At 36.2% G+C, this 11,848-nt stretch overlaps 1 protein-coding gene across 1 annotated transcript in view; it reads left to right on the top strand.

The window, feature by feature from the left end:
• The window catches only part of RRAS2 (related RAS viral (r-ras) oncogene homolog 2), a 19,913-nt gene extending 9,129 nt beyond the window's left edge, over positions 1 to 10,784 (top strand). The window contains exons 5-6 of the mRNA XM_011954283.1: positions 7,025 to 7,143; positions 9,286 to 10,784. Coding sequence (XP_011809673.1) covers positions 7,025 to 7,143; positions 9,286 to 9,373 — 207 coding nt within the window. The 3' untranslated portion in view covers positions 9,374 to 10,784. The remainder of the gene's footprint in view (positions 1 to 7,024; positions 7,144 to 9,285) is intronic.
• Positions 10,785 to 11,848: the final 1,064 nt, after the last annotated feature.

An 11,848-nucleotide genomic window follows, 5' to 3' on the forward strand; every position in this document is an offset into this window, starting at 1 on the left:
CTGTTTTTGCTTTTTTGTCTTTACCATCTTTCTCCTGGCTTACCTTGGTTGTTCCCTCTTTTTCCCCTCCTTTTTAGTTGCTTAATTACTAATCGTAACTGTTAATTTGAGAAAATAACTCATTATACTTAAAATAAGAGATAGCTAAGTATATCAATCCAGACTCCCATCTGTCAGTACTTTTGACCACACTGTGCCCCCTATAGCCTCCTAGGAAAAAGAACCCCTCCTTCTCAAATAATAGAGAGTCTTAACCACATATGGCCTTATCTGTGCCTTACGTGCATCTAAAAGGGCTAATTTAGATGGTGAATGTAGGTGTAGGTACTATGAGTATGAGGGCTTCTCAGTTTTGACAGGTCAATTTTGTTCAGGCTTTATTGTTAGCATATAGAACAGAGGTATGCACTAAATAAATATTTGTTGAGTAGATGAATCTGGGTGCCAGTGAGTTAAGACATGATATTAATATGATGATTCTTTTTACATAATAAATATTTGTGAAAACAAGTTTTGCTTCTGTAAACTTCATTAACTTGACATAACTCTGAGTGCTGCAAATGTAGTTTATTCAGTTTGGAAATATGTAGTACTAGATGAGCTCATACATACTATTGTGAACTGCTGCTGATACTTAATTGTGTTTTTGAACTGAGTCTTACTGGAAGCTACCAAATGTAGTTCTGTGAATTTGTTGCATCAGATTTGCGCTGGTTACTTAAAACAAAACATGTCTGGAAAGTGCTTAAATCTACCAAATCAGAATATCCAGGAGATGAAGCTTAATATTTGGTGTCTTTGTGAAATTATCTGAGTCGAGGAACCTCTAGGAAATACTTACTTGTGTAGCTTTCTTCAGTTTTCTTTTGATTTCTAAATTCCACAGTGCTATGGCTCCTTTTTATCTTTTATTGTTTGCTTTGGTGATGGCAATGCTGTTTCTACTTAGTCAAAAGTCAGTGAGCTCACAGGCATGTGGTTAGAGATTTCTTCACCAGAAATGTATGTATGAATTTGCTGGCTTTGTTTCCTGGAAGACAGTGATGTGAAACCATGCTTTAAAAACAAATAAATGGCTGCGCGTGGTGACACACACCTGTGATTGCAGCACTTTGGGAGGCCAAGGCAGGCAGATCCCTTGAGCCCAGAAGCTCAAGACCAGCCTGGGCAACATGGCAGAACCCTGTCTCTACTAAAAATAAAAAAATACTAGGCACGTGCCTGTAGTCCCAACTACTCAAGAGACTGAGGTGGGAAGGTCACATGAGCCTGGGAGGTTGAGGCTTCATTGAGCTGTGACCATGCCATTGCACTCCAACCTGGGTGACAGAGTGAGACGCTGTCTCAAAACAAAACCAAATAAAACAAAAACAAGTGAAGCACATAACCCTAGCAGGGTTGAATTACATTATGCATGATGGGTAGGACAAGGTATCTTTTTGAGCAGAAAAACTAGTGGAAAAATTCTAAGTACATATATTTCCTTCCCCCAATCATATTTACCCCAATAAAGTAAGTAATTTATTGAGATTTCTTTTTCTTTTTGTGTATATATATATATTTTAAATTTAAGAATGTATCTATTTGATTAGTCGTACACCATTTACTTAACGTGTTTATTTATTTAGCTGCTAAGCACACTTTTAAGCTTTGGATGTACAAAGAGAAGCCTGTCTTAACTTCCTAGCCTCAGAGGACATGATGACGTGGTGAAAGAACAAGAAAACCAAATGAAAAATGTTACCGTGGTGTTGTTAGAGACTTGTCAGTGGTAACCAGAGGGTGTGATGGGAGCTCTGAGAAGGTGTTTCCAAAACAGCACCAACACTTAGGGGGAAGTTTCATTGCTCAGGTCTTGAAAGGTTAGTGAGGAAGGATTTGAGAGTGTAGAGTTGAGAGAGAAGCGATGACATCCCGGGAAGATGGAACAGAATTTGTGACAGCATAGGGGTATTTTATAGGAAGGAATTTTCTTTGTCAAATTTCCCTAAAATAGAAATTGTCCTGTCTAAAATTGGTGTGTCTGTGAAGCTTTCTGTGTTTGCGCAGCTTCCTTCCTTATTGTTGATTGTTTGAGTAACTTGATCAGTTTATATTTCAAATGCATAGGCCTTGTGGTACATACGTTATTTTGAAGAGAGAGAAGGTAAATTTAAAAGTTAGATAAACTTAGGTATACCAGTGCTATGTAGAACCTACCTGTTATACTGTTGGAATGCAACAGGGCACAAATTGTTATGAAGTGTTGGATATATGTATGTTGGTGTAATAAACTAATGATACTGTATTTAGGCTGCTGAATTTTTGGAATAGAATATTAAACTGGGAGAACAAACTACCTAAAAAGTTTAGAAGGAACAATACCTTGAGCTCTACAGGGTCAGGAATAATTCATATTCTAACCAGTCAAGGTAGAAAACCTTATATTTCTTGGAGTATTGGATAGTATAACTCAGAAGGGTTTTGTCCCAGTAGTAGGGCAAAATTAGCCAAACTAAATGCCGTTCTGGTACCCTATAACAAAACCTAGAGCATGACCTGAAAGGATAACATGTTTCCAAATACCTGCATCCTGGAAGAAAGCTCAGGAATGTGTTTAGGAATACAAAATATCTCATACTCGGTAGGTAAAATTTCCAACCTTCTACTCAGAAATTCCCAGGCGTATAAAGAAGCAAGAAAAATATGACACACAATTAGAAAGCAAATAATTAATAGAAACAGATCCAGAAATTACAAAGATAATAGAATTAGTGGATAGAGACATTAAAACAGTTATTTTGACTGTTTTTTTATAGAATCAAGAAGCTAGAGAAAACATGTTAGAGACATGAAAGATATAAAAAAATCCAAATTAAACTTTCAGAAGTAAAACTATTATGTCTGACATGAAAAATGCACTGGATGGGATTAACAGCAGAAGTAATTGATGAAAATTTCCACATTTGATGAAAAATATAGACACACATCCAGGAAGCTTAGCAAACCCGGAGCACAAGAAATGTGAAGAAAATCATAAGATACATTATAATGAAATTGCTTGAAATCAGTGATAAAGAAAAAAATCTGAAAAATAGCCAGACAGAGGGGGAAAAGAGCACATGACCTATGGAAGAACAAATGTAAGGATGGCAGGAGTCAATCATTGTATCTCACTGGAAACAGTGAAGCCAGGAGATAGTGGTGCAGAATCTTTTAAGTACTGATAGCAAAAACTGTCAACTAGAATTCAGTACCCACCAAAAATTTATTTCAGAAATGAAGATGAAATAAAGACTTTTCCCAGACATATAAAAAGAAGGATAATTCATCATCAGCAGACCTGCATTACAAGAAATGTGAAAAGATGTCTTTAGGCAGAAGGGAAATGATACCAAATGGAAATCTGAATATGAATCTGCAAATGAATACAGAGTACCAGAGATGGTAATTATGTGGATAAATATAAATTACTCTTACCATAACTGAATATTTAAAGCAAAAATAATAAACACATTGTGAGGTAAGAGTTAATGACAAAAAAGAACAGGAGGGAGAAACATTGTTGTTAACTAGTTTGGTTTTTTCTTGAGAGACAAGTTCTCACTGTGTTGCCCAGACTGGCCTTGAACTCTTGAGCTCAAGTGATCCTCTGCCTCAGCCACCCAAGTAGCTGGGACTTTAGGCACACACCACTGCACCTGGCTTTGTTGTAAGGTTCTTAAACCATACTTGAATTGGTATAGGATCATTTGAATTAGACTGTCATGAATTAAAAATGTATACCATAAATTCTAAAACAGCCACTGAAATAACAGATACATAGTTAATTAACCAACAAAGGAGATGAAATGTAATCATAAAAACAACTGAGCTAACGCAAAAGAAGGTAGAGAAAGACGACAACTAGAACAAAGAATAGATGATATGGATAGGAAACTAATAGCAAGATGATGCAATAATATCCATGAGCACATTAAATGTAAATTGTGCAAATGTCTCAATTAAAAGGCAGATGTGTTAGATTGAATAAAAAAAACAAGATGCTACAGGAAATCTACTTTAAATACAAAGACACAAAGGTTAAAGTAAAAGGATGGAGTAAGATATTTATATAGCTACTTTAGTTATTTTCATGATTGCCTGGCTAGCAATCATGAAGATAATTAAAGTAGCTATATAAATATGAGACAAAGATTTCAGAGCCAAGACTTTACCAGGGATAAAGAAGAGTGTTTTATAATGATAAAGAGATTAATTCATCAAGAGGACATAACAGTCCCAAACATTCATTATCTAATAGCTTCAATAATCTTGAAGCAAGATGTTGAGAACTACAAGGAGAAATGGACAAATTCACACTTAAAGTCAGAGACTTAAATACCCCTCTCAACTGATAGGAAGGTAGAAAGAAAATCAATAAGGATACAGTTGACTTCAGCAGCAATATCAAACAGCATATCCTAATTGACATTAAGTGTACACTTTATCCAGCAACAGTAGAATGCACCTTATTTTGAAATAAGAATGGATCATAAAGCCTCAATAAATTTAAAAGGATTTTAGTCAGACAGTATGTATTTCCTGACCACAGTAGAGTTAACTTGGAAATTAGTAACAGATATCTAGGAAATCTCCAAATATTGGGAAATTAACATATTCCAACTAACTCTTGGGTCAAAGAAAAAAATGAAAAGGGAAATTACAGAGTATTATGAACTGAATGAAAATTAGAACACAAAATCAAAATTTGTGGCATGCTACTAAAGAAGCATATATAGAGAAATTTGTAGCACTAAATATTTGTATTAGAACAAAGGTCTGAATGACCTTTAGGTTCTTTCTTAAGAAATTAGAAGAAAGAGAAAATTAAAACCCATAGTAAGTAGAAGGGAAATAATAAGAGAATGAAAACCAATGAAATGGAAAATAGTAAAACCATAAAGGAAAGAAAAATTGGTGGAGTGTGGTGGCTATTCCTGTAATGCCAACTTTGGGAGGCTGAGGCGGGAGGATTGCTTGAGCCCAGAAGAGCAGTTCAAGACCATCCTGGGTAACATAGTGAGACCCCACCTCTACCAAAAAATAAATAAATAAAAACACCAAACTGGCTTTTTGGAAGATCAATCAAATTGACAAGTTTCTTGCCGTAATGATCAGATAAAAAAGAGAAAAGACACAATATCAGGAATGAGAGCAGTATCTTCAGTTTAGATCCTTCAGATGTTTGAAAGATAATACTATAAACAACTTTATGCCAATAAATTCAAGTTAAATGAAATGGACATATTACTTGTTCTGAAACAAAGTGTTCCAGAACATTGAAGAGGATAGAAAATTCTTCCCAACTTACGTGAAGCCAGCATAGCACTCAGAAACCCAAACCAGAGGAAAACATAAGAAATCCGCAGTCCAATCTCTCTCATGAACACAGATATAAAGATTCTTAATGAAATATTAAGTAGAATTTAACAATATATAAAAAGGGCAGTATATCACTCAAGGAGAGTTTATTCCTGGAATGGATTGTTGGTCTGATATTTGAAAGTGAGTCAATATAATTCATCATATTAGCAGACTAAAAAGGAGAAATCATAAAATCATCTCAGTAGATGGAGGAAAAAACATTTGGCAAATCCACCATCCATTCCTGATGAACACCTTATACAAAGGGAGTAGTGGAGAACTTTGTTAACCTGAGAAAGGACATCTACAAAAAAATTCTATAACTGACAGCATACTTAATGGTGAAAAACTAGCTTTGTTTCTAAGATCCAAAATAGGTCAAGAGTATTCCCTTCACCACTTATGTCATTGTACCGGAGGTTCTAGGTAGTGCACTAATGCTGGAAAAGGAAATAAAAGATACCCACATCAAAAAGCAAGAAATAAAACTGTCTTTATTAGCAAATGACACGGTTATCTAGAAGGCCTGTGGGATTTACAAAAGAACTCCTAGATAAATGAGTTCGGAATGCTTCCAGAGTATGAGATATACAAAAATTATGATCCTATTTTTGTAGTGTAAAAATATGCCTCATTGAAAAATGACCAAAAGAACATGGTTCTCTGTGGTTGATAGGTTCCTAAATTTTCTTCGACTTTTTCCCCCCAATTTGGCTTTTCTAATTTTTTCATCAAGCGTTTAGTTTTGTGATGATAATAGCAATAAAAGGTACTGTTTTCAGAAATATGATTTTAAGCCCCACTATATAAATGTAAATGTAATAGAATTTAATAATTTTTGGTAAACGTCACTATTCAAATCCTTACATTTAAAACATGTAGGAACTTACATTCATTTATGTTTTCTTATTCTGACCTGCCATTTTATACATCAATCAGCTAATGCCACCTTTCCTTGATCTCCAAAATTTAAGGCATTGTGAGGGCCTGTGATTGCATTCATAATTCATTTCTCCCTGCGTATTGATGAGTGTCACCTGTGTACCAGGTACTGGGGAATGCAAATGATGAGGAGACCTTATGGCCTCTGAAGCTTACACTTTTCTCCATCCTCACCTCTTGCCATTTTCTCTCTTTGCTTATTGTATTCCAGCTATATGACACTTCTGTTAGTTCTTGGAAAGCCCATTCACTCTCATGCCTCACACATTCAGTTTTCTCTGTCAGGGATACTTCTTAACACCCCCACCCTCCACCCCTCAAATCCATACTCTGTTATCTTCTTGGCTTAAATGTCACTTCCTCAGGGAAACTTTCCCTGATCCCCTGACAGAGTTGTATACTTTAATAGCACCTTACACTTGCCCTTCCCAGAATGTATTACTGTTGTATTTAATACTTTTTGTGGCATCTCTAGTTGGAAATGTTGTTGTAGGCTAGTGTTTCCATCACAGGTATGTTCTGCATTTTTCTGCAGAGGTGGGCTTTAGTTTATCTTGAGCTATTAAGTCTGTTGGTTCATCTTGTGATAAAACAACTTGGCCTCTGGCTGAATTATTAGCACAATCTGTGGCCACAATTAGATGGAGCAAATCCAGTTGTTAATAATGTACCATAAACATAACTGTTGGAATTTCAGGTAACACAGGAAGAAGGACAGCAGTTAGCACGGCAACTTAAGGTAACATACATGGAGGCATCAGCAAAGATTAGGATGAATGTAGATCAAGCTTTCCATGAACTTGTCCGGGTTATCAGGTAAGCAAAACACATTCTAGAAGTGTGTTTTAATTAATTAATATTAAATGTTTTTAGTAAGAAAGGATATTTTATACAGAAGTGATTCTTTTTAGGGATTAATGCACATGGTGCATTAAAATTTTTAAGTACATATTCTAGGCACTTCTAGAATATAAAATCTAATTTAATTATGAAGTATAAAGTACACATAGGATTTTGAAAAGAATAAGTGCTGCTTCCAAAGGGGGTGATAGTGTGAAGATAGTGATGACAGCAGCTAACTTTTGCATGGTAATCTCTGCCAGCTTCTGTGCTAAATGTTTTACATGTATTATTATATGTAATCCTCACCATAGCTCAATAAATTAAACACTGTTTTATCCTCACTTTCAGAGGAGAAAACAGGAGTACAGAGAAAGAAGTTAAATAGCTTGTTCAAAGTTTAGGTATTAAATGGCAGAACTGGGGCTTTAATTCAAAACTCTGATTCCAGACCAGTGCTCCCAACTCATCCCAGGCTGAGAGTAAGCCAGTAGAGATTCAATAATCCTGCAAGGTGTGAAGTATAATGTCCCACACAACAAATAAGTTTTCTGTTAGATGCCGTAGGGGGCCCCGTTGGCTTAAAAAGTGTTAACGAGTTCCAAGAAGCTTAAGGTGTTGGGTGAAGTCTGATAGAATTACTAGATATGTTTGTGGGTAAGAAAGATGAAGTTGCTTTAGTGAGTAGGATTTGATTTATTATTTTGGGTCTTGGTGCCTGGCCCCTGTTTCATACGCTGTTCTGTAGATCTGGGAATCTCTGCTAGTTAGACAGTTTGATAGGAATGTGAAGTGGGCTGCCCTTTTTTTTTTTTTTGAGAGTGAGTTTCTCTCTGTCGCCCCAGCTGGAGTGCAGTGGTATGATCTCAGCTCATTACAACCTCCACCTCCTGGGTTCAAGCAGTTCTTTGCCTCAGCCTCCCGAGTAGCTGGGATTACAGGTGCCTGCCACCATACCCAGCTAATTTTTGTATTTTTGGTAGAGACAGAGTTTCACCATATTGGCCAGGCTGGTCTCGAACTCCTGACCTCGTGTTCCACCCGCCTTGGCCTCCCAAAGTGTTGGGATTACAGCGTGAGCCACCGTGCCTGGGCTTCATATTTATTTTGTATCTAAGGTAAATTGAGACCTGAGCGATGATCTTCTGCTTATTAACTTCTTGCCCAGGCATTATCTTTCTGTGAAGGAAAAAAAAGTGAAGGTTTTAGCTTTTTCTTTTTTAGTAGTTTGTTAAAAATCCCAGTCCCATTATTTTTTAATGGGTACAGAGTCTCAGTTTTATAAGATGAAAAAGAGATCTGGTGATGGATGGTGATGATGGTCGCACAGCAACATGCATATACTTAATACCATCAAATTGTATACTTAAAAATGGTTAAGACGGAAAATTTTATGCTATATGTATTTTGCCCCCTTTTCCATTTTAGTGTTAAGCAACTGATGGGGCAGTGCCTTCTTAAAATAATTATGACTGCCTTTTTGAAATGTTGCCTTTGGTTTTGGTTCTTAGGCTGTCTCCTTATCCATCGGTAATTCAGGAATGAGGGGGGAAGTAAAGGAGGTTTTTTGTTTGTTTTGTTTTAAATGCCAGGAACTATTAGATATATTTTAACATCACAAGATCTTGAATCCTCACAACAGCTGTGAAAGGTAGGTTTCCATTATTCCCCTCTAAAAAACTGAGGCTCAGACTAGGTTAACTAACTTTGTCTAATACTGAATTTATTAAATGGCAGAACATGGATAAGACCTGCATACCTCGTAAGGTTAGTTTTATATTGCACTCTAATGATGAATCTTTATTCTGAAGTATACCTTAGAGTCATGGAATTTCAAATTGGGATGGGAACTTCAGAGATTACTGAGTCTGATATCTCATCTGATTCAGGACTCATCCATTAAAGCAACTTCACAGCTCTTCTTATGCTAGTGTTGACGCATTTGTGCCCTTTTTTGGTGGGGGTAGGAAAGAGAGAAATAATATGCTTTGTTCCCTCGTTGAAGTTTAACATGGAAAAGCATATGCCCTTAAAGTGAACTTGTGCAAAAAATAACCTGTGTTTGTAATAGTAGATTACCAAGAAGGCAATTATATTTTAGAATTTTTTATCTTACAGGAAATTTCAAGAGCAGGAATGTCCTCCTTCACCAGAACCAACACGCAAAGAAAAAGACAAGAAAGGCTGCCATTGTGTCATTTTCTAGAATCCCTTCAGTTTTAGCTACCAACTGCCAGGAAAAGCCCTCATCTCCTCCTCTCCTCGGTTTACATCTTGTTGGTACCTTTCTAGCCTTAGACAAATGATCACCATGTTAACCTTAGACCAAGAAGCTGGCTAGTTCTTTCTGTGAAGCTAATACAATGGTCATTTCCAGACAAATTTAAAGGAAACACTAAGGCTGCTTCAAAGATTATCTGATTCCTTTAAAATATATGTCTATAGACATAGACATGCTCTTTTTTTAAGTGCTTACATTTTAATAGAGATGAATCAGTTTTGGAATCTAAGCTGTTTGCCAAGCTGAAGCCACAGGTTGTGAAATTTTTAACTTTTGGAATCATACTGCCTACTGTTACTCTAAATAGAAATATAGGGATTTTTTTTTAATGTGAATTTTTGCCTATCTTTAAACATTTCATTGTCAGCCTTTATTAATCTTAAATACACTGAATTGAATCTACAAAAGTGAACCATCTCAGACCTTTACTGATACTACAACTTTCGTTTTCTGGTGGCCAAAATGCCAAAATGCCTCTTGTATTTATGAATTAAAAACTGCTCATAAAAACCTGTGTTATTACTCCTACTCTTGAAGATGATAATATTCTACGTGGTCAAATATTTGGACTCATTCAGGACTTAGACATTTCAGTGTACTTGATTTTTTAATTTAACTCTTTTTCATAGCCATGCTAAGGGTAAAAATGAATAATTTCTGTTTGTCTTCCTTTTCGAGTATTTCTGGATAAGGGATTCAAAAAACTAAAACTGTTTTTGTTTGATGTAATATAAAATATGGAATTGATCTTTCCAGGGTCAGAGATGATTAATGTTTTTGCTATATACTTTTATACATTATTTTCTTATCAAACTAGTTAACAAGTATTTTTATATGTTTGTATGCAGATATGCTTTCGCAGCATACCTTGTGTATATGTAAAGATAAGTATTTAATTCTCACTGTTCACTTTTAACTGACAAAGAAAAACAAGTGGAAACTACAGAAACTGTGGTAGAACTTTTACTTGCTAGTCTGGTCTTGGTTGTACCCATCTTTGCCCAGTCACATATCTACTCAAGAAAACTTCTCAATAGAGTACAACAGGATGAGACTCTGAAATCACTTTCAATATTCCCTCCTAGATACTGATTGTTATATGAAGTATTAAGTGTAAGCTTTTAATGGATAATTAGTATAACTGTGGATGGCATCTGATTTTGTTTTTACTTCTGTGGATTGTGTTTAAGCAATTCAATAGTATGTTCCTGATTTTGAGATGCTAAGTGGTATTGCACAGTTGTCACTTTATCAAGTGTGTACAACAGTCCCATGAAGTTTATAGAGCATACCCTTGTATAGCTTCAGGTGCTAGAATTGATCTGTTATCACAAGATGATGCTTGATTACTCATTGTGTTAATTTAGTGGTTTCTTAAGGGAACAAGTGTTAGCAAAACTTACTTTAGTAGCTGTATGCCTTTTCTCCAGTGCCTTAGGGTTTGAATCTAAAAGTCAGCATTGGTCATTCAGCAGGTGGAGTGGATGTGAAACATTTGATGTTCTTTGACTTTTTGAATATTTACTTAAGTCCGTGTTTCTTAAACCTTTTCTATGAAGTGTTCCTGATCGAGACACCCAACTGTAGAGGAAGGTGAATACCTACACAGATACCCCTCTGAAGATGAAACTGAAAACAGCTAAAGCCACACACACATTTATTTGAAGACCAGTAAAAATAATATAATTGGCCGAGCATGGTGGTGCACACCTGTAATCCCAGCACTTTGGGTGGCTGAGGCAGGTGGATCACCTGAGGTCAAGAGTTTGAGACCAGCCTGACCAACATGGTGAAATCCCATGTCTACTAAAAATACAAAAATTAGCCGGGCATGGTGATGGGTGCTTGTAATCCCAGCTACTTGGGAGGCTGAGGCAGGAGAATCGCTTCAATTCAGGAAGCGGAGGTTGCAGTGAGCCGAGATCATGCCATTGCTCTCCAGCCTGGGTGACAGATTGAGACTCTGTCTCCAAAAAGAAAAAAAAAATTGTATAACTATACACTGTACTTGATAGTATAATTATGTTGATATGGAATTATCTTCCAGGTCTTCTAGTACAATTACTGCCCAGGAAGATACCATGTTTATCCTGTGGCCTTTGTTGCTGTAGTACTATCATGTATCCTTGGTAGTACTTTCAGTTGACAAAGTTTGTTTTAGTTAACTTCAGATAACAAAAGATTGCTTACATAATATCCAGATTTAATAAGAAACCCATCTACTTTCCTTATCTCACTTCACCTTTTTTCCTCTTTATGCTTTACTTTGGATTATTGTTATTATTTTTTTGAGACAGAGTCTCACTCTGTCGCCCAGGCTGTAGTGCAGTGGCATGATCTCGTCTCACTTCAGCCTCTGCCTACTGGGTTCAAGCAGTTCTCTGCCTCAGCCTCCTGAGT

Source organism: Colobus angolensis, unplaced genomic scaffold (assembly GCF_000951035.1).
Source record: "Colobus angolensis palliatus isolate OR3802 unplaced genomic scaffold, Cang.pa_1.0 Scaffold380, whole genome shotgun sequence".
Lineage (NCBI taxonomy): Eukaryota > Metazoa > Chordata > Mammalia > Primates > Cercopithecidae > Colobus > Colobus angolensis.